General features: G+C 34.2%; 1 protein-coding gene across 1 annotated transcript in view; it reads right to left on the bottom strand.

Moving 5' to 3' along the window:
* Positions 1 to 19837, bottom strand: part of LOC142333169 (tumor protein D54) — a 132673-nt gene extending 112836 nt beyond the window's left edge. Inside the window, exon 1 of the mRNA XM_075380144.1 lies at positions 19587 to 19837. Coding sequence (XP_075236259.1) covers positions 19587 to 19605 — 19 coding nt within the window. The 5' untranslated portion in view covers positions 19606 to 19837. The remainder of the gene's footprint in view (positions 1 to 19586) is intronic.
* Between the last annotated feature and the right edge of the window lie 2559 nt (positions 19838 to 22396).

The following is a 22396-nucleotide window of genomic DNA, read 5'->3' as shown; positions in this document are numbered from 1 at the left end:
TGACAAACCTTTCATAAAAGCGTCTTATGCGCTTTTTAATTCTTTATCCACCCATACCTTTTCCCCCGTACATGTCCCGTATTAACCCAAGTTTCATCTAGATAATAAATTGTCGTGCCCTCATCACGAAATCTCTTAATTTCTCTTAAATATTTCCTACTCTATGAAATAATTTCTTGACGTTTAATGAACAAAGAATTTTTTGTTCTGGACTCGGAACGAAAATTCAATGATTTTAAAACACAGTGTAATGTACGCCTAGAAAAAATTCGGCAGTTCAGAATCGGTTTTCACGACATTTAATATTTTGTTCAAGTTGGAAGCTCGTTATTGAAATAAAACGAATGAACTTTTTTTCTGATAACGGTTTTAGTAAAATTGTCCAACTTTTCAATCGTTTTCACACGCTTACGAGTCTTTTTAGGGCTAACATGTTTACAATCAATTTTGTGTTTTTTTTATTATATTAAAAATTGTTCTTTTGCTAACGACTGTTAAGCTACTTGCTTTCCAACCAATGTCTCTGACTGCAGCTTCAGAGTTATCTTATTTTAAGATTATATATACGCTGCTGATTATTTTTTTCGGATTTACTTATGGGGTTTCCCGGTTTATATTTCGCGACAGAATCACTCGCTGTTAAACCTGATTGGCACAAAAACACAGGGTTAATTAAAACTTATGAAAATAACACTATAAAAATTAAATATAAAACTGTATCGTACCTACAGAGAAACACGATAACAAAAACTGAAATACTTTCTTCCACCCTGAATAGTGTGAAGCATACAAATGATGTAATGATTGTAAACCATTACAAATATTTATTACACATTAATTACAAATACTCAAGACTTTTTAGTAGCTTATTATCGGCATGCCACGGTGCCAGACAAGTGATAGCTTAGTATCAGCTAGCTAAGCTAAAACAACAGCCTAAACAACATTTATATTACTCGTACATGCTGAATTCATATTTATATCTGCTGGACGGTTTCGTGAGACGAGGTAGAGTAATCTGCTCACGGTTATTTGGTTTAATAATTGTCTTAAGTCAATATTTTTGCCTCGAAGTCGACACATTATATAAATATATATAACTGCGAAAATTGTATTTTATGTAATTTGATAACAATTAGAACAAAAAAATCGTTCGTTACCATTTGTTTTCAGTATATCAACAAAAGCTCAAGAGAAAAAAGTTTCTGATCAGATTAATGCTGAGAATAAAGCCAATAAAAAACAAAAAGGAAATTGTCTTCGTATTTTAATGACAACGTAATCGCATTAGGATTGCCAATTATGAAATTTACTAAAGTAACTGTACAAATCTAATATAATAAATTGGATGTATATAGTTTAACAGTACTTTTATAAAATAATCCATGCCAAGTGCTTCATAAATAGTTGAAAGCTGTCCAACATTAAATGGAAACAAGACGAAAAACTATATACAAAAGAAAATCAATGAGATTTTATTACTAAAATTTATGTTTCTAAATCCGAAAACTTCGTCTATAAATTTACTTGTACAAAGAATATATTCTTACAGTTCTTTCTAAAATCGAGCTTTCATTTTAATCTTGACAACAATACAAAACCATTTACCTATTATTATATTAATAAAGTTAATGTTTTAATTGTTACTGTTCAAGAAAACTTAAGTGTTATGTATCGATTTAAAATGTACAGAAATTAAACATCAAATGAAAAATAAAAAACGTTGATTAGCTAATCTCATTCATAAACAGGTTACACACTAACTGATGAACGAGTCAAGTCAACAGAAACGTGCATGCTGTCAGTGGGTGAAATTGTCCAGGCACTAATCAAGTACTCAGATTACTGCGACAGAGCTGAGATGATTGTGATTTTGAAATTATCTTCAAACAGTGAGTTTCTGTTGACCGTTGTCAACTAACTACTCAAATTCTTCCATTTCAAGAGTACTTAAACTTACTAAAAAAATTAAATAATCTAAAAGGCATCATTTTGTTGCAAAGAAACAAGCTAATTTCCACAACATTAAAAAGGAAAACTTGTTGGAGGGTGAATGTATTGTAATGGGAGACTTCTCTCAAAATTTTCCTTTTTGATACAGGATGGAAGGGTAGTCATACCGCTGGTCAAAAACTTATGCCACAGTACATCCATTTCTCATATATTTTAAAAAAGAAAGAAAATTACAAAGCCGAAGATATTATGTGATTAGTGAGTACTTGAAGCACAATACTATCGTTTTTCTGCTTCCAAAAGCAAGTTATAACTAAAGTAAAAACACTGTTACCACAAGTTAAAGAATTTTTTTGATGGCTCCTCAGCCCAGTATAAAAGAAAGTCATAAATTTGTGCTACCACCAAGATTTTGAAATTGCAACTGAATGGCACTTTTTGCCTCATCTCATGGAAAAGGATTATGTGACGATATTGGTGGAACTGTGAAAAGGACTGTCACTAAAGCAAGCCTTCAAAGGACAGTCAACAGTCAAATTGTTGCACCTTCTGAAATGTAAAATTACTGCACAAACAATATTAAAAATATAACATTTATTTTCTGCTCTAATAAAGATGTTCAAGAAATTGAAAAATACCTCAGATCTCGTTATCAGGTAATCATAATAATAATAGGAATTTACATTAGTCCTAATTGTACTACGGAAGCCTTTAAAAATAGACTTTTTGACTTACAGCAAGTCATGACGCGCTCCTGTAAGAGAACGCTTGTCCTAGGCGATTTCAATTGTAAGACAGCGCTAGCTGGTGCGGCCTACACGAATATTAGAGGAAGAATACTAGAGGAACTGCTTGAGGCTAATGGCGCGAATTGTGTTAACGACGGGACCGCCACTTATAGCGCAAGAGGACATAATTCGATAATTGATTTGGTTATAATCGACAGTAGGATCCGTACTGACTCAATCGACTTTGAGGTCCTTAACGAAGAAACTGCTAGTGACCATAGGGCCATTTTAGTCACCCTTAGAGAGTACCCACCAGGAAGAAGACAGTTAAACATCTTCAGTAGAATAACAGAACAACAGATTCACCGCGTTTCCAACAACGCAGCAAACAGAATCAAAAACTGTCCACAAATAACTCCTGAGGCGTTCCAGGATATAATTAAAGAGGAGATAGCTAAAATACCGCCGAGTAACAATAAATATCACCCGGTTTATTGGTGGTCTGCAGAGATAGAAGAATCATGCAACGATACAAAAGAGCAGCTCAGAGATTACGCGCTAGAAATAGAACGGAAGAAGAAGGTCGTCTTGCGATAGAGCAATACAGACAAGCTAGGAAAATACTTAACTTCCTTATCAAACAAGCTAAAAAAAAGAAATGGCTGGAGTTGTGTGAAGAGCTTAACGAAGACCCCTGGGGAAAGGCATTTAGGATAGTGACCAAACGCCTGGGAAGATACGTGCCGACATTGAGTGCTGAAATGTCGGCACGACAGGTTAAATTGCTATTTCCCAGAATAGAAGATCTCAATAGAGAGGTAATTGAGTGTCAGGCTGGCAGGTTCACTCAAAAGGAGGTTTTGGAAGCCATCATGAAATTAAAAAATAAAAAAAGTCCAGGACCGGATGGCATACCTGCCGCCATCATTAAAGACCTTGCCAGGATCATACCCTGGGAATTAGTGGATGTTGCAAGTTATGGCTTACATAAGCGCGGTTGGCGGTGCCGCTCCTGCGGGTGCCTCGGCGCTTAGTGGGGGCGGTACCGCTGATTAGAGGCAAAGACATAATGACCGAGACCCGGTTCCCTGCTGAGGGGATGGGAGGTGGCGTAGCCATACCCCGTCTCCGAGGCGGGGGATTAGAGGCAGGCGAATAAAATAAAATTAAAGATCCGAGACCGGGGGAGCTAACCTGCCGTGCCGGGTGTACAACCGGTGGGCGGGGGACACTCCCTTAGAGTAAAAGGACACTCTCCCCGACTGAGTATACTTAAATGGATATCCGGTCGGGGAGAGTAGGGGAAGAAAAAAAAAAAAAATCATGTGCTTCCACGAGGAGGAGGAGCTGCCAGAAACACTGGGCAGCCTGATATACCAACTTGGCCTGACGATGACTGCATTAAAGTAACACATTGGTCCTGGACTGACTAAATACATAGTTACACACGAGTCGGAGTTGAAAAAAATTTATGAGGCCTAAATGCTCTGGCTGAGATGCCTACTTCGCCAGCAGTTCAGATAACGCAGGCAACACAAACAGATTTTCTGGTTGGAGATGATTACGAGGAGCAAATTCATAATAAGGAATTATCTGATGAAGAATTAATAGGGATGTTAAATAGGAGATGGCCGAATGCATTGGGGTCCAAATTGAGTTTGGTTACAGAGCTCCCCACTGAAGTGGGCGATATACTTGTAGTCTGAGTGATATTAGAAAAATTCGTGGAAATAGTGATGATGAATCTGGTAGATTAAAATATAAGGCAGGTGACATACTAAGGGATGAGCAAACGATACTGAGTGAACATACAGAGGTAAAAAAAATAAGTATAAAATTTTTTATGACTCAAACATGGAGGTAAAGAATACAATGATGATAATTTTGAAAGCTTTGAGGAGAATTATGAATACCACTAATCTGTCCTACATAGTGCCTAATAACCATGTAGGCAATTACATGAAGAAGATAGTGTCTTATCTGAACAGGAGTAATGAGGAAATCACTAAAGTCTTGACGTTACACACCGATGTAGCTTCAACACAGGTTAGACCAGGACAGCTGCGCATTATGAAGGCTACCCCACCTGTGGAGAATAGTAGAACCATAGTGGTAAAATCAGAGGGTAAGACCTATGCTGAACTTTTGGGGGCAATGAAAACGGCAGTAAATATAGATGACGTTAAAGATGTTATATCAGTAAACAAAGGGAGAAATGAAGAAGTCTTAGTAAGGATACAAGGACCAGAACGGGCAACAGAATTCACAAATGTCCTCAAAGATAAGGTAGCGGATTTAAAAGTCGATCTCAGAACCAGAGGTGGAAAAAGAGATCCTAGCCGCATTAAAGATGAGGATTGGCGAAGCAGAGGATGTGAAAACCTCCTCAATTAGAACATGATTTGCTGAAACTAAAATGTGACTATTGTCACATCATACAAGGCGGCGAGCAAAATAGTAGAGCAGCGAATAATAGGCTGGGTTAACTGTAGAGCATTCATAAGAGAAGACACTGAGAAATGCTACAGGTGCTGGGGAACTGGGCACAGACGACATGAATGTAAAGGCCCTGATAGAAGCGACCTGTGCTTTAACTGTGGGGGTAGAGGACACACAATAGCTAATTGTCAGGAGCCCAAAAAATGTCTTAAATGTGATAGTAATGAACATAGGACTGGGCATGGCAATGTGGAAAACACCAGGATGCTTAGAGTGCTACAGGCTAATGTAAACAGGAGTAGGCTGTCGCACGATCTTGTGTCTAGGCTGATAGTGGAAAAAATGTTGATTTTTTAATTGTAACTGAGCCAAATTTTTTTGAGGCAGCAAGAACAGGATGGCATACTGACACTGTAGGAAATGTGGCAATTAAAGATGTCAGTCATAAGATTGCTTGGAAACTTATTTTTAGAGGTAAAGGTGTTGTGGCTGCAGAAACACTGTCGGTAACAATCGTTGGAGTTTATATATCACCAAATGTAGATAATGTATAATTTGATAGGACACTTGACGTAATTCAAAATGTGATTACTAACACAGACAAAAAGATCATAATGCTAGGTGACTTCAATAGTAGGCTGGTGGCAGCTGGGGGCCGCAGTACCAATAGGAGAGGAGAAATGTTGATGGAATTAATGGAGACAGTAGGATGTCAATGTATAAATGATGACACTCCAACATTCTAGGCTAGAGGTCATACCTCAATCTTAGACCCTCACTATCCTGGATGAAAGATGAAGAAGGCAGCAGTGGAGCTGGGAAGTGCTACAACAGGATATAGCCAGTGATCATTATGCAACAATGGTTACACTGAAAGACATTAATTTTAATAGTTATGATCGAGAAACTGTTCCTAGATTCACTGCAGAACAGATTGAGGCTATTACAGGCAAGGTTGCCATCAGATTAGCGGCTACTGAACAACTCACGCCAGAAACCCTTGCTAATATAATAAAACAAGAGATGGATAGGGAGATACACAATGGAGTTAGAAAACGAATGGTGTATTGGTGGACTGGAGAAATCGCTTATCTTAGGCAGATTCTGCAAAATAAAAGACGAATTAAGCAGAGGCTCAAAATAGCAGGCGGACTGATATGAAGAGGCCAACATTAGATACATAGAGGCAAGAAGAACACTAAATAGAACAATAAAAAAAGAAAAGAGACCATTGGGCAAGGCTATGTGAAGAACTCGATAAAGATCCCTGGGGCATGGCTTACAGAATAATTACCAAAAGGTTCGGTAGGTGTCTCCCTGTAATTACAAAGGAAGAAACAGAAAGGATAATCCCCAGCCTATTCCCGCCCGATGAGAGAAGACACACTGAATGTGAGAGCAGACGTTTTGCAATGAGTGAGCTCTTATGCGCTGGACGTATGTTAGCTCTAAAGAAAAGTCCTGGTCCGGATTATATCCCAGCGGCAATTATCAAGAAACTTATCAATCAAGCTCAATGGGAGATGCTAGAGGTGGTCAGTCATGGACTAGTAAACAAGACTTTCCCGGAGTGTTGGAAGGAGGCGAGAGTTGTGTTATTACCAAAGAGCACAGATGAAAGAGGAAATATGGCGTTATAGACCATTGAGCCTCCTGAACACAACGGGAAAGCTTGTGGAAAAGATGCTGGCTGGCCGCATAGTGAGCGAGGTTGAGGAAGGCTTGGACATACGCCCAAATCAATATGGCTTCTGGAAGGGGAGATCCACCGTTCAGGCCATCAGTAAGGTGATTATTTGGGCCGAGAAGTCTAGAAGAGGTACTTGGCGAACTAGACAGATTCCATTTATTGTATCACTTGACGTGAAGAATGCATTTGGTAAAATAGCATGGAGATACATAAATATGGCCATAGAAGAGAAGAGAATCAGCTCATACCTGCGAAGACAAATTGAGGAATATCTCAATGAAAGAAGGTGTAAGATTAGTACACAAGAAGATGAAGTACACTTCAATATGTCAGGCGGTGTGCCGCAAGATTCACTACTGGGCCCATTACTATGGGTCCTGGTCTTTGATGGCATACTTAGTTTAAGGTATCCAGAAGGGGTACAGCTTATTGCTTATGCTGATGGTTTAGCTGTGCTCGTACAAGCTAAAACAATGGAAGAAGTTAAAGATAAGACAAACCTGTCACTAGAAATAGTAGCTAGATGGTTGCGTACAAGAGGGTTACAATTATCTGTGAATAAGTGTAAATATGTCAAGTTCACCGGACGTAGGGTACTAGAATCGGTTGATATACACATCGATGGTCACAGAATAGAGGAAGTACAGATGCTAAAATATTTGGGAGTCACATTGGAGAAAAACTATCGTTTTACAGAACATGTTTTAAAAATATGTGATAGTGCAGAAAGAATGATGAGAAGTTTGAATGCGTTAATGTCAAAGAAGAGAGCACCACGGGCTTCGAAGAGAAGACTTCTTGCGTCGACAGTGACTTCTGCAATGTTGTATGCCGTTCCGGCATGGAAGGAATATAGATAGAATGAAGAAGATACACAGAGGGGTACTCTTAGGAGTTGTATCGGCCTACAGAACGGTCTCTTATGAGGCCCTCTGTGTCCTTTCTGGAGTTTTCCCTATAGATCTTATCGCTAAATACAGAGTTGAGAAATACTTAGGCAGAACAGATAATGAAGTAAAAGAAGAGATATATAACTTATGGCGGCAAAGATGGCTGGATGCAGGGGTAGCTAATTGGACTAGATTATTAATACCTGACATATTAATATGGACAAGTAGGCGTCACGGTGAAATGGATTATTATGTTACACACTTTTTAACAGGGCATGGTTGTTTCAATGCATATCTTCATAAAATTGCCAAAAGAGATCAGCCTATATGTATGTACTGTGTAGAACAAGATGATGTTGAGCATAACATTTTGAGGTGCCACAAATGGCAGGAGTTAAGGCAGCATGCAGGTATTAGAGGGAAAACGCCGAAGGAAACAGTTGACTATATGCTTGATAGTGAGGTAAAATGGAAAAAGGTTGCTGATTACATAAGAACATAGATGAAAGAAATATGGGGTGCTAGTTTGTTAGGTGGGGTGGACAGCCTCTGCAGTGAGAGCCAGCATGCTGAGGTGTGCTGGTTTCAATGATCTGCTGAGGACTCCTTGGGTGTGTTTGGTAGGAATAAAAAATATTAAAAGATCCATGGGCCACACCACGGCATTGAAGTATGGTGTGGTGCCATAAAGGACAAAAAATGAAAGAAACCTCAAAAGAGCCACCGGTTAGCCCGACCTGCCATGCCGGTAGGTGGGGTGGGCTAATTAGAGTAACGGACACTCCCCTGGGTGGCGTAATACCATCAAGTCGGTCCGGCCCAGGAGAGTAGAGGGGGGAAAAAAAATCATGTGCTTCCAGGAAATGCATATTCAAAGAGATGCAATAACACTCAGAAGCTATTTCTGTGAGATACGACTGTTTAATAGACAGTAGAGAGAGTGATGGTGTAGTGATGGTGAGTGAGAGTGCTATTTTCATGGGATAATAAGGATTTTTATGTCAGCGGTAAGGATAACACTAGCTATCCTTATTCCTGCTGTTATTGTGTAGGTTTCTATTTCCTTCAAATTGTAAATCTGCAATTTGTATCTTTACCAAACTCTTCAATGCTCTAGAACTAGCAAATCTCACACAAATACCATCGCCGTCGTTAATAGTAGGAGACTTCAATACCCACCATGTTTCCTGGAGCTCAACCTTCTGCTCTACTCGAGGAAATATGGTAAACAGAGTGAGGCAAGATTTGAACCTTCATCTACTGAATGATGGATCACACACAATCATGTCCTTATCATCTGGAACATTATTCAATATCGACCACCACTCCGTATGCTCGCCGAGTTTACTTCCTCGTCTTAATTAGTCTATTTGTGATGAATTTCACGGCAATGATCACAGGTCAATTATTATTACTTTTGATGTAGACCACGAGGTGAGAAAAAGATGGATTGTTGAAAAGGCGGATTGGAACGGTTACCATAAAGCCTTTACAGTATCACAGTATGACAGTGGCGCGGGCGTCCTTGATCAACTTTCTCTTTTACGTCCGTGATACTTGATAATGCAAATAAATATATCCCAAACATCGGGAAACTCTAGACGTCCCTCCGTTCCTTGGTGGAATGATGATTGCCGAATTCTTTCCGATGGATATCTCTCACTTCATCATATAGTAACGAATTTCAGAGGTACACGATACAGATGGAAGTGTTATCATTGAACGTTGGTGATTCAGTCGGTGAATTAAATGCGCCATTCGCATTCAAAGCGTTGTCACGCACACTTAAAAACTCACGTTAACACATCCTCTAGAGCTGACGACATTCTCGGTATGTTGTCACACCTTCCTCATTCGACGTTACATCATCTATTGAACCTTTATAATGATTTATTCTCTACGCAAGTTTTCCAACCTGTCCAGTCAGAAGCCGCTGTTGTATTAGTACTTAAACCTGGTAACGCCAAAACAAGCCCCTCAAGCTACCTCCCTATCTCCTTGACAAGCGTCTTACGCAAAGTAATTGGGAGAATTGCTTACGTGATACTTGGAGGGACATGGTCTTTTATTTCCAGAACAGTGTGGTTTCCAACAATGACGATTCTCCATTGACCATTTAACGTCATTGGAAACAGCTACTCAGAACGCTTTCCTACTACGATAGCGCCTCGTCGCTATCTTCTTTGTTATCAGAAAAGCGTTCGACACGGTCTGGCGACGTGATATCCTAGACACCCTCAAAGAATGGGGTGTCACGGGCGATATGCTTGCTTTTATTAGGCGTTCTTAAATGGCTGAACTCTCCGTATTCGTGTTGAAGATTCTCTCTCGGGTAGCGTCGCCTTGGAGAATGAGTACCTCAAGGAAGTGTATTAAGTACCACCTTGTTTTTTATCGCCAACAACAGCATTACTAAATGTGTGCAGACGCCTGTTTCATGTTCTTGCTTATTTTGCTATATATATTGCGTCCCGTTCGACAACCACAGCTGCAAGACTTATACAAAACATTGTATCTCGTCTTGAAGCTTGGTTCAAAGTCATCGGCTTTACATTTTCACTTGAGAAAACAAAATGTGTAGTCTTTTCTCGCCTGCGGAACCCTTTTATTCCGCAAGTCTTTCTCAGTGGAGATGTAAATGCTATCTCTCCCGATGTCAGAATTTTAGGTTTATTTTTTCATAGCCGCCTTACAAGGGTCAAACATAGCATAGAATTAAAAACGAGATGTTCCAAACTTTTAGATATGCTGCGAACCCTTAGCAACACCAATTGGGGTGCCGATCGGTCATGTACGTTGCGTTTTTACTATGCCTTAGTTCGTTCCCGTTTGAATTATGGTTGTGTCGTCTATTCTTCAGCGCATGATACCGTGCTTAAAATGCTGGATGTTATACATCAAGCTTTCCTTCGGCTTGCTACAGGTGCCTTTAGATCAAGCCCTGTCGTAAGCATCCTTGTTGACTGCGGTCTGCGGTGAGCCATCACTTTGGGATAGACGGAACCAGGTTTTAGCATATTATTTTAACCGTCTTACGGGACAGACAAATCATACGACTTTTGACGCAGTCCTTCGAAATCCTTATTTTCGAAGGTATGAGTACCGTACACATTATAATGCAACTGTAGGTATTTGTGCCCGACATTTACTGCACCTTCTATTTTTACATTATATCCGTGTAAATATGCTCCGTAGAGAATCAACCTTATAAATTTTATGTTTGACCTCACGACGATACACAATAAAGAATGAAACCACCTATTTTCTTTCAGCAAATTTTTCAGCATATTCTCTCCAAGGCAAAGCCAGACGCGGTAATATATACGGATGGATCGAAACAGAACGATACTATTGCATGCGCATTTTTTGTTAATGGCCGAACCTATATGTTTGGTCTATCTGGTAATACGAATGTCTTTACTGCTGAATTATACGCTGTAAATAAGGCTTTGAATATCATTAACTCATATCCTTGAAGTACCGTCATATCCTTTTTGTAGTGTTCTCCAGGCCTTTGGAAAATTTTTATTTCAGACATCCTATAGTCACCGAAATTTACCAATGCAATCGCAGAGTTTGAATCCCTTGAACTCAAATGAAATTTGCTGTAAAAAAGTGAATATACCTCCCTCTGAATGTTAATATAGTATGGCTAAATCTGCAAATACGATATGGTCACAAAGATAACCAATCCGCTTGAAGGATGGATTAAAAATCAGGGTAATCGTTAATTTTATAATTAACCGCAGTTTCTGAATAACATTTCTCATTGATCAGGTTGTTAACTAAATTGTTTAACCAGTTGATAAAGAACACCGAACATGAATAAATTAAAAATTACAAAAAAATTTAAAACAAGACATTAAGAATTTTTTATGAATTATTCATACAAATGAATCATGTAGTTCTAAATCCCGCTTTTTTATCTTTCATCACATGGAATTATTGTCAATTCTAGTCTCTGCATTGTAGTACAATTTTTATTTACTGTCTAAACCCTTTTCTTCTTATCAAAAGGAAAAATAATCGCAGATGTTACAGTCTAGCTGATGGTAATAGTGCTTACTTCTTTATTAACGTAACAATTACACTTATATCATCATAAATTAATTAAACCGAAATGTAATGTCTCCTCAACAGTTTTAAAATTTATCTGTTGGAATAAATAAAAATCCCCCAAAAATCTATAAAAAACAAATTATCAGACTGAAAAACAAACTGCTTCTCAGCAGAAATATTTTATTTGTAACTTCAATTGAAGTTATTACATTACAAAAACTGAAAATATTAATTTTCAAAACTGCAGTACTACTATTAAATTACTGTAGCTCATAAATATTGAATTATTAATACGCCTGTAATATACTTCAATAGTAACAATTTTTAATGATAGCAAATGAAAATTTACTATGCACTGGAAGTAACTTAGAACATACAATTTAAAGGGCTTTATAGTTTTTAAATGATGTACAACTGGATGACCCTTACATTCCCTCTTTGAAGTCTAACAAAAAAGGTAAGAAAAAGCACTCAACTTTTATCTTTATCCACACTCTTCCTACAGGAAAACACTCTCTGTAGTAAGACATTTTTAATTAGATACTATTTCTACTTTCTAACTGTATTACCAAACTGTCTGTCAAAATGTCTTATAAAAATTAAAAACAATTTATTTAGAGCATCACTATATTTCTTCCCCATAAAAAAAAAAACAACAAAATATTCTGAATTCAATAACTTATCTTCACTTATTTATATCATACATTAATTCAAAAGAAACAAAGGTGGCATGTATAGATAAATTATTATTGTAACTTTTAGATTAAGTTGCACTAGATGGTGCTAGTGAGAAGTCATGTGAAGTTTTGTCAACAAAGTTAAGTTTTTTGTGATTTCTGGTAAGTACTTTTCAATTCATCAACTGTGTTAAATTGCATTTCATTACGAGAACGCCACTTAGCACCTATTTGGCCGATAACATTAAGTATTTTTGGATTTTTCTTAAAAAACATTTTGGTTCTTAATTGGTAACCTTGAAAGCCGGCATCCAAGATGGCGTCATTCCAGTATAAAGAACATTATGTCAAATCACAATTTCGGGAACGTTCCCGGAATGATGTGATTCAGTGTCAGAATGATGTTTGATCTTTACAAGTATGAAAGGTATTTGATTTTGTTATTTTACGTCAATTTTGTGTTATTTCAGCGACATGATGGAGAAAAATAAAAATAAAAAACCAAAAACAGATAAAAAAAAATAGTTCAGCTTATTTGAGACGTGAAAAGTGAAAAGACTAATGCGAGGAAACGCAAATTTCTAGATAAAATGACATCCGAAGAAAAAGAAATGAAAAGACAAAGAAACAGAAAATACTACCAAAGAAAAAACCAAAAAAAAACTAAATCTATAGGTGAAATCACTGAAAGAGAGAAAAGTATGGAAGAAAAAGTCACAGAAATTAAAGAGAAAAATAAAGATTGCTGGCAGATATATTAAATAATAGCCTTCCAGAAACTAACAATAAAAGCGAAAATAATCCTCGTTATTATGCATCATCACGAAGTTTATGAAGAAAAACTGTGAAAATAAATAGATCTAAAGCATATAGAACTATAAAAAAGCAAAAAAAACTCAAATCAGCAATATGGAACGAAACATAATCTGCGAAAAGAATTTTTTTTTTTTTCATTTAGCGTGCGCAGTAATGTAACTACCTCAGTCTCCGGCCGTCATACCGACCGGAAGGGGCAAAGATGATGGTATCGCTCCTTGGAGCCATGCAGGCCCAGAAGGCCTGAAGCATGACGCCCGCGGGTATGTGGAAGTTAAACCTACTAAACCAAAATCTGCGCCTTATCACCAATCTAGAAACCGAATTCACGAAAAGGCACGTGCAGCGCCCAGACAGGTATGAACCCACCCCAGCCGGGATGCATCGGACAATGTAATCCTCCAGTCCCGTCCGCTTCAATGCCACCAAAAGGTGACGGTTCCACGGCGGAGTGTTTCGCACGGGGATCTGGTGTCCCGGGAATGTCATTACCGCTATCCATCCACGCTTGTGAGGACAGACAACGGCTCCGCTGCTAAGCTGACCTCTCCCCCGGGTCAATCAGCCCCGTATTGCGGTTCCTCGATACCCAGCCTTGTTCCTTCATGAGGTCTTCAAGACATCTTCTAGGTAGCCGGCATATTTGCTCTTGGCGACCAGTGCTGTGCTAAAAACCAAATAATGTGACGCACGCTTCTCAGTCTTTACAACACAATATTTTAATGGTATTGAATGCCTTGTCTGACTTAAGCGTTATTTTAATAATAATACTGATGTCTAAATGCCTACTAATACTGCAGCCCAAAGTGCTGTCTTTGGGCTTCCCGGCTTAGGTGTCCTGAAACAGCCATCGCCCGTAAGGAACTACGAGAGCCAATAGCTCGGCTCCCCAGTCTTCCTTCTGAATCACAGTTTGATGTCCCTTATTAACTCGGAAGTCCATGTTCCCTTGTCAGAGGTATCCTACCTAATTTATTAATCACAAAAACCAAAGATAGAAAATCCCAAAGTGAAAAACAAATGATGTGAAATCACATCATTTATTAAAGAAATAATTTGTAAAGGAAACCACAGAAAACAAATGAAAAGAAATAAGAATTTAAAAACCAATACATGATCTGCATTGAAAACATCCACACTTTCATGAAATGGTTGCACTAATGATGTGGAGATTCAAATTATCTGGAATATAGTAGTCCTGGTTTTATTGAAATTTCTTCTCAATAATGAAGATTTTTTATTAATGTTTAATTAACTAGAAAAGGTAGCAACATGGGTATTTTTAACATTTATATGTTTATTAAAAAGAGACTGCAAGAATTGAGACTAGTAACATATAACACACTGACAAAAGATAAAAGTAATAATTTGCTATAAGCAACAAAGGCTAATTAAATTAAAAATTGTAGACATACATAACTAAACATTTACTTCAGAGTAAGCAACATATACTACACCAGGCTGATGGTTTGCTTAACACAAAATAACTAATGAATAAGTGTAGCTTAAATTAAAACTTTAGGGCAGCAAATAAATAAAAGTTTAAACTCTGATAATAAAAAACATTAAGAAATTATGTTTTACAACATACTGAACAGATTGGGGTCTAATATTTATTGAAAATGTGAATATTCTGTTTTATGAAATAGAAGAAATTAACAAATTATCAACGAAGAGTTGCTTCAACAAGCAACATTAAAAAGTGAAATAGCTTACAAAAAAGGAAACCTTTATGTCCAGTTATATTTAAGTTAAGCTTTTAAATAAAGTACACGAAGTAGATGCAAATATCTTATCTGCGTGATATACTCGTGCTATGTAACAAATCCAGAATAGTTTGCTTCAGATGGAAAACATATTTACTGAAAACATCAGAACATTCTTCTAAGAAGCTTGGAAGCATCATAGGAAGTTAAATGCTCTTTTCTTTGTTAAACAATTTCTTTTAAAAAACTGCTGAGTACTAATATAAAAAAACTTCTCTGAACAACTCATTTATTTTGCCACTACAGTCTCATTTTTTAATAAATGATTTATTGCATACAAAATACCCATGCATCCAGAACATCTAACAGACTGTTTAACAAATTTCAAACACCAGAAGCAGTGTTTAATGAATTATCTACTCCAAGAAATTGTATAGACTGCAACATCATCTATCATGCACCCCTTGCTTCAGCCTGATTTGAAGCAACCTACATAACTGTCTATGAAGTTTGATAACCAAAAGTTATCACTTTAATACTACAGTATATTTGTAGTAATCTTGCAAACAAGTTGGAATAATTCGCTTTATAAAAAAAAAAAAAAAATATTAAAGTTTTAACAGTGAAATGTTCAATAACTAAAATTAAAAAAAGAACAATCTACCCACTTTAGTGCTGATGTTTAAGTAAATTTAGTTTATTATTTAGTCTTTATTATTTAATTATCTTATATCTGGCAGATGAAATAACAATAAATTTAAATGTACTGCTGTAGTATAGAACAGAGAACTGTTGTACTTACAAAGAAAACCCTCATACATAGTTAAATGACATCTTATTTATAAAGATTAACAAAATATTAAACTCATTAGATAATAGTCATTGTTCATTAGAACAAATAAGTTATCATATGTCATATTACAACTATTATAATTTGAAAAAAAAATTATCATTTATAAAATTGTAAGGCTCACATGCGACTCCAGTCTAACCCAATAAAATTTTCTATTTTATAAAACTTTTTCCTAGAAACGAACAATAGAGTAAGTGAAAAAAAATGAGATGGGCAATTAGTTCAAATGCAATTAGTTTACTTGTAAAAAAATGGATTTTAGTACTGGTTCATTGCATGCTACAATTGCAGAAATTAATGTCCTTGGTTCTACCACAAAATGCATACAAGAAACATTTTTTTGTTTACAACAAAACTTAACCTACACTCACTAATCTTGATTAATTAACAGTAACGTTTGTATTATTTAAATAATAAATTAGTCAAGGTTAGTGAGGGGAAGCGAGCATAGGTTAAATTTGGTTGGATTATATTTATAATTTTTATTGGTTTATTTAGTTATTGTGATATAAATGTAAAAATGATTGTTTTTAGTTATTTTTGAAAAAAAATAAAAAGCTATCGTGGGGGAAAACAGAAAAGGCCCAAAAAATGCAGAGCATTTGAAGTTAATACTGAAATAACTGAAATTTTGCCAGATTTATTAAGGAAGGTAAGCAAATATAGTTAATTTCCATGCATTGGACAAATGGAATAACCGATTTAAAAAATTTATTTTAAACATAAATTTAAAAAAAATTATATTAGAAAATCCAATATTTACTGATGATTATTTTTAAAATAACCTTTAATTAAAAAAAAAAAAATAGACCAATTTCATTGAGAAAAAGAAAACAAATGTTGCATAAAATGCTCTTATCTATAAAAAAAATTTCTTTAATGAACGTTTTTTAATCATAAATAATTAAAAAGTAAACTAACTTACTACACATTGCTTTTCTCTAAGGTTAGGTTGCAATTGATAGGTTGCACATATCAATCATGACCTTACTATTTTGTTTAGATGGCCAAAAGTTATGATCAATATGGACTCTATAGTAGCAATTATTTGAAAACACGACTGAGAGGTCATATGTGTATTCATTTTATTTGTGTAAAGTAGTTAACATTTCTGAATTGGTTTTATAAATACAAATCCAGTTTCACAACGGTTGCTTTGTTTACAGATTGTATTTACAAGTTTGTGCATGTGTATAGTGTACATGTTTTTACTTGCTTTTTGTACTTTAAATTATGTTAATATATTTTAAATACTTAAAACTAAATTTGTTTAGTTATAATTTAATAGTTATATGCTTCCCTAACCACTGTTAGAATTTCAATCCCGCATCCAGTTAAAAAGTTTAATTTTTCGACTACCAACGCAATTTTTATTTTAATTTAGAAAATAGTGGGCAATACCTTAGACAGAAAGTTTAAAATTAGGGTAAAAAATCACAGTTCATCTAAATTTTAGTTATGAATTTTTGGTAAAGAGAACTCTATCAAGATTTTTTTAAGAAATAAGCTTGCATACAATAAAAATATAAAGGAGCCAACATATTTTTCACAATTTTTTTTAATAATTAGTATTCTTTTTTAATATTATGTTCAAAATTTAATTTAACACAGGAATTCGAAAAAAAGGTGTAATAAAATGTACAGAATGGCTTGACTGTTTTGACTCACCTACCGATCATGAACTTAAATGCGTTAAATTTTATCACCATAAATGAGAGATGTTCATTAACTTTAAATTATATTATTCTATGTAAATAGTTTCTTCCTTTATTCTGTGTAATATAATATGACCATTAACATATTAATTACTTTTTAAGATTATAAATTCTCTTAAATAATTGTTTAGCATCTCACAAAGCAAACCCAAAATGAGACCATAATAAATAATTATTTATTATTCAATATAGAAATTTCTCTTAAACTACAGACATTAGATAATACTCTACCATATACTTGTATGTCCTTATTAAAAATATATTTATATATATCCTAAATTTTTCAATGGATTTTCCTAAAAATATAGATATAATTTTATTTTCTGGAAATGACGTTACGTTGCCAATTAGTGCAATTAGTAGTTGTTAAACTCTAAATTAATAACTGTATCTAAATGCATTACTTAAACCAGAAAGCTCGATTTCAGCTACCTCTCTAATAAGAGATTCTAGAATTTAATTTAACCGTATTGAGTCCTGTATTTAGTTTCGAAAATTGTAAACAGTACGGAGAGACAAATGTGTTTTAGTTTATCTTGCTTGTAGTTCTACAGTTAAAAAATTTCCCTCAAGTTCTGTAATCCCCCCCAGTTTTGTTTCACATAAGATTGGTGTGTTTTCTGTTTAAATTTCTGAATAAGTGTAAACTGTGTATCTGAATTTTATTTTACTTACATCCAAACACATAGGAAAGGTCATATTATATTACTGCATGTAATACAGCTGCAAGTGGTACATTTACAAATTTCTGATGAAAATGTAAAATAATAATTATGTAAAAACAGAATTTACATGCTCTATCCAGTACTAGAACACCCAATATCTTTAAACTCTTTCATTTAATAAAGTTCCTGTAACAACTTTAAGTGTATTCAATAATGACATCTCCACATTTTAGCTTGTTTGAAACAGTCTACGTGATTAATGGAATGAAGTAAGCAAAGATAGACTAAGCAAAAGTGTATCTAAAAACCTAATATTATATAAACAAAAATGCAATTTAGCAATGATCCCAGTTTTGATTCCCAACAAGGGCATAGCATTTTTTATTTATCTCAACTACCCCAACTTCCTTATTAAAATATACACAGAAGCATGTGCAGGGTTATAATATAAAAATAAAATATGTTAAAAAACTAAATTTAAAATGTTGGATACTAAAAGTTAAACTTGTATACATGTATTTTTCAAAGAATTACTTATTTTTAAACACAATAACAACTAAACCAGAATTCCTTACGAATCTTATACATCAATAATATGTTAAAAAAATACATTACAATTTTTATTTTAACAGAAATGAATTACAACTAAAACAAATTTCACTTGCATCACATTATAAACATAATGGTTGCATCTGACATACAAAATCACTTTTAGGTATGACATACCTATTCCTGAGAATAGGCAAGAGCACATGCCAGGATAAAATACAGAATTAAGTTCAATATTGGACGATCGCAATACAAACTAAATCAAATACTTAATTAGGGAGATGACAGTTTAAACAAATTTATTAAGTATTCTTGGTGTTAAAATATTTAACAAAACGAAATTTACACAAAAAAAAATCAGTTAGATAATAAGAATAACTTCCCACAGGCTAAGTAATCTAACCTAGGTGGAATACGATTCAAATGATATTAAATGCCAGTCATCCCGATGATTAATGTGTTTTACTTTTTACAAGGGAATTTAATCAAAAATATATTTTCAAACATATAGATAATGTTATTCATATGTGAGAAGCAACAATATTTTTTCCTGATACAGATAAAAGTAAACAAATGTTTTAAAACCTAAAAAAAGTCTTTATTTCAACGAATCTTTCAAAGATATTTTATTATGTTGCACGTAAAAACGAAACGTCTTAAAAATACATTTCGATCTGAAAATCGAAGGGTGTGCTACTCGCCCCCCCACCAAAAAAAATCCTGATTTTCAAACCATGTTGGTTATGATTATGAGAAAAATTCTACCAATAACATAATTTATAAACCGTATTTTCTCTTCCAATTAGTTAAATTAGAAACCGATAGAAAAAAAAACAATTTTCCTACCTGATGACAAGCCACTCATCCTTCAGCTGGAGGTGTAGGCTCTCAATCGGTCTCACCGATCCAATAACAAATGCCCTTAATTTGCTTTAGAGTAAGAATCTAGGATTCCGAAGTATTTTTTTTTTTTTGCTGGTAGAATTTACTTAGATAAAATTGTGTAACTATGTGAAATTACACAATATGAGAATTACAAGTGACAACACAACACAAAACAAAATATCGCATTGAAGGTAGCGCTATCTGCCACGGCTTTTTCTTTGTGGGCGTTTGGTCTCGTGTCATCCAGCTAGGAACTTAATTATTATGAACTTTGAAGAAATCAGTTTTAAAACTATTTATTATTTTCATTATATAATATTTTTTTAATATATATTTAATAACTAGAAGTTGTGTAGTACAATACTATTACTTGCATTTTTATAAATGTCAGAAATATATTTGACAATGTTTACATCATATTCCGTCTCAAACTGGTAGTCCTTAGAAGAATATTACTTAATTATTAAGTTTCTAAATGTTACTTTTAAATAATATTTAAATTAGTTTTACACTTTTGAAACAAGAAGATTATTAACCGTTTTATTTCAATTATATCACTAAAACGGCAATTGATTAATTATTTCTAAATCAAATTTTTTTTTCTTAGCTAATCTCAAGTTATTGACATAACTTGTAAACTTATGCATGTTACAAATATTTCCACAGGTTACCGTAGCTAAATTTCAATAACTGCCAGTTGGATCAGCCAATGAAAACAGAGATATTCGAATTTTTTATTGTGTTGTGAATTGTACGTCCATATGTTGTCGGTTACAAAACTTTCGTTATATGTCAACTTAAAGGTTTCGCCTGTGTTAGGAATTTTAACCTCACGACTTAAAGTTAACATGGATATTTTATTGTTTCTACCAGTACGTGATGTAAAAAATATTTTTTAACCCGGGTTTGTACTAAAATGTTTAATTTGTAAACAAAAGGAATCTCAGGTTATAAATTGGCGGGTACACACTGATAGCAGTTTTTTTAGCTACAAGAATATGGAGGTAAGTTATAAACTAAAAATTATTCGTTATAGCCGAAATGAACATTTAGTTAAAAATCTTAATTAATTATTCATAATTTCAAAACAAGATAAAGTAATATTTTAAAACATTGTGTGAGCGATTTGAGTGATTTTACAAGTACTTTCATGATCATTTTTATCAATAAGTTCACTGGCTGATAGTTAACATTTTATTAGGTGATTTTAAAATAATTAAACGGAGCATAATTATATTATGTGGGTGAATATGATTATGTAATGAATCTGAAATAAAGGACTAAAAATTGATAATATTTCTTATATTGTATTGTTGTATTTGCAAGGGGAAAATATATTAGTGCCAGCTAAAATAACAGATGCTTCTATGAAATTTTGCCTTGTTACATTAAATAAGAAATCTATTTTTAGCACACTAATCAAATATATTTTTCAGGAAATATATTTTTTCAGTAACATTGTCACCATAAATTAAATTTTAAAAAGAAATATGGATAAAGTCCAATTTTTCATTAATTGTTTCCTTTTTCAGCAGTTTTTTTTTTACTAGAAATTTAAACCCAATTCAACATTTGATTGTCTGTTTAAATATCTATGTTTCTATTCATCATGAACATATTTTTGGTTCATAAAATGAGCTAAACCTAAACTAAATAGTTATTGGAATGAAGTAAATAGTACAACCAAGAACTGTTCACATAAACACAAAATTAGCTGAACGCCCATTTCAATTCTTAAATTATAATCTTCATAATTATCTTCATAAATCTTAAATAAGAAACTAAATAACAATAGATTAAAAGAAAATGAAAATAAAGAAATAATTTTTATGTTAGCTGTTTAGAGAGAAACTAAAGGGTAGCTTCAGTATAGTTTTATTTATTTTTTTCTTTCATATGTACATTTACTTATTTTTATTAAGTCTTGTATAACTGCTGACTGTGATAAGAATTGAAATGTGTATCTAATTCCTAATTTTTATGTTGTGCAAGCAGTTTTCTTAACTCAACAGAATAATGGTCAGGGACATGAATCCTAGTCCCAAGTCTATAAAGGCTGTTAGGATCATGAGAAAATACCTCACCTTTTTAAAAATTCTCATAAAATATAAACTCATTTATTGAGAGATCTGTGATCTTGTATACCAAACAATATCTCCATTCTAGTAGCTGTGATTTTCAAAAAAATCTCGCAAAGCATTAATCAATATTTTTGTACCATAAATTATAGTGCTGATTTGCTGAAGCTCTGCATTGTTGATCAGTGGGTAATTATTAAAGTCACTGAAAAACATTTAAACCATGATTCTGTACTGTTTTGAAGTCCATCACTTGAAAAAAAAAATAGCTTTGTAATTCCTTCTGATGACATTTACCACACTCATTTTTTTAATATGTAGCAGTTATTGTGTAAAAGGCTTTTATGGAGCTCAACAGTCAACTTTTTTTTTTGTTAAGCTAACCATTTAGATAAAACTTAGCTATTAGATACCAAAACAAATTAAGGAAATCTTAGTTTTTGTCACATTTACTAAAGATTATTCATAAAAAATTACCTCTTTTAAATTGTGGATACTGAATATTATTTACATGAGGTAAAATGGTTAAATCTTGGTAAATGGTAAAAGGTTAAATCTTGGTTTAGTATTCCATCAGAAGAGCAATGAAACAAGTCTAATCACAAAGCAATATACTGTGTGCAGAATGGTGTGGCTAGGAATACGTTGGAGGGGTGTCTGCTTTCAGATGTTTGGGGGGGGATCCCACAGGGG

Source organism: Lycorma delicatula, chromosome 1 (genome assembly GCF_047948215.1).
Source record: "Lycorma delicatula isolate Av1 chromosome 1, ASM4794821v1, whole genome shotgun sequence".
Lineage (NCBI taxonomy): Eukaryota > Metazoa > Arthropoda > Insecta > Hemiptera > Fulgoridae > Lycorma > Lycorma delicatula.
Note: the sequence above shows the minus strand (reverse complement) of the source record. Positions and strands in the feature narration are given on the sequence as shown.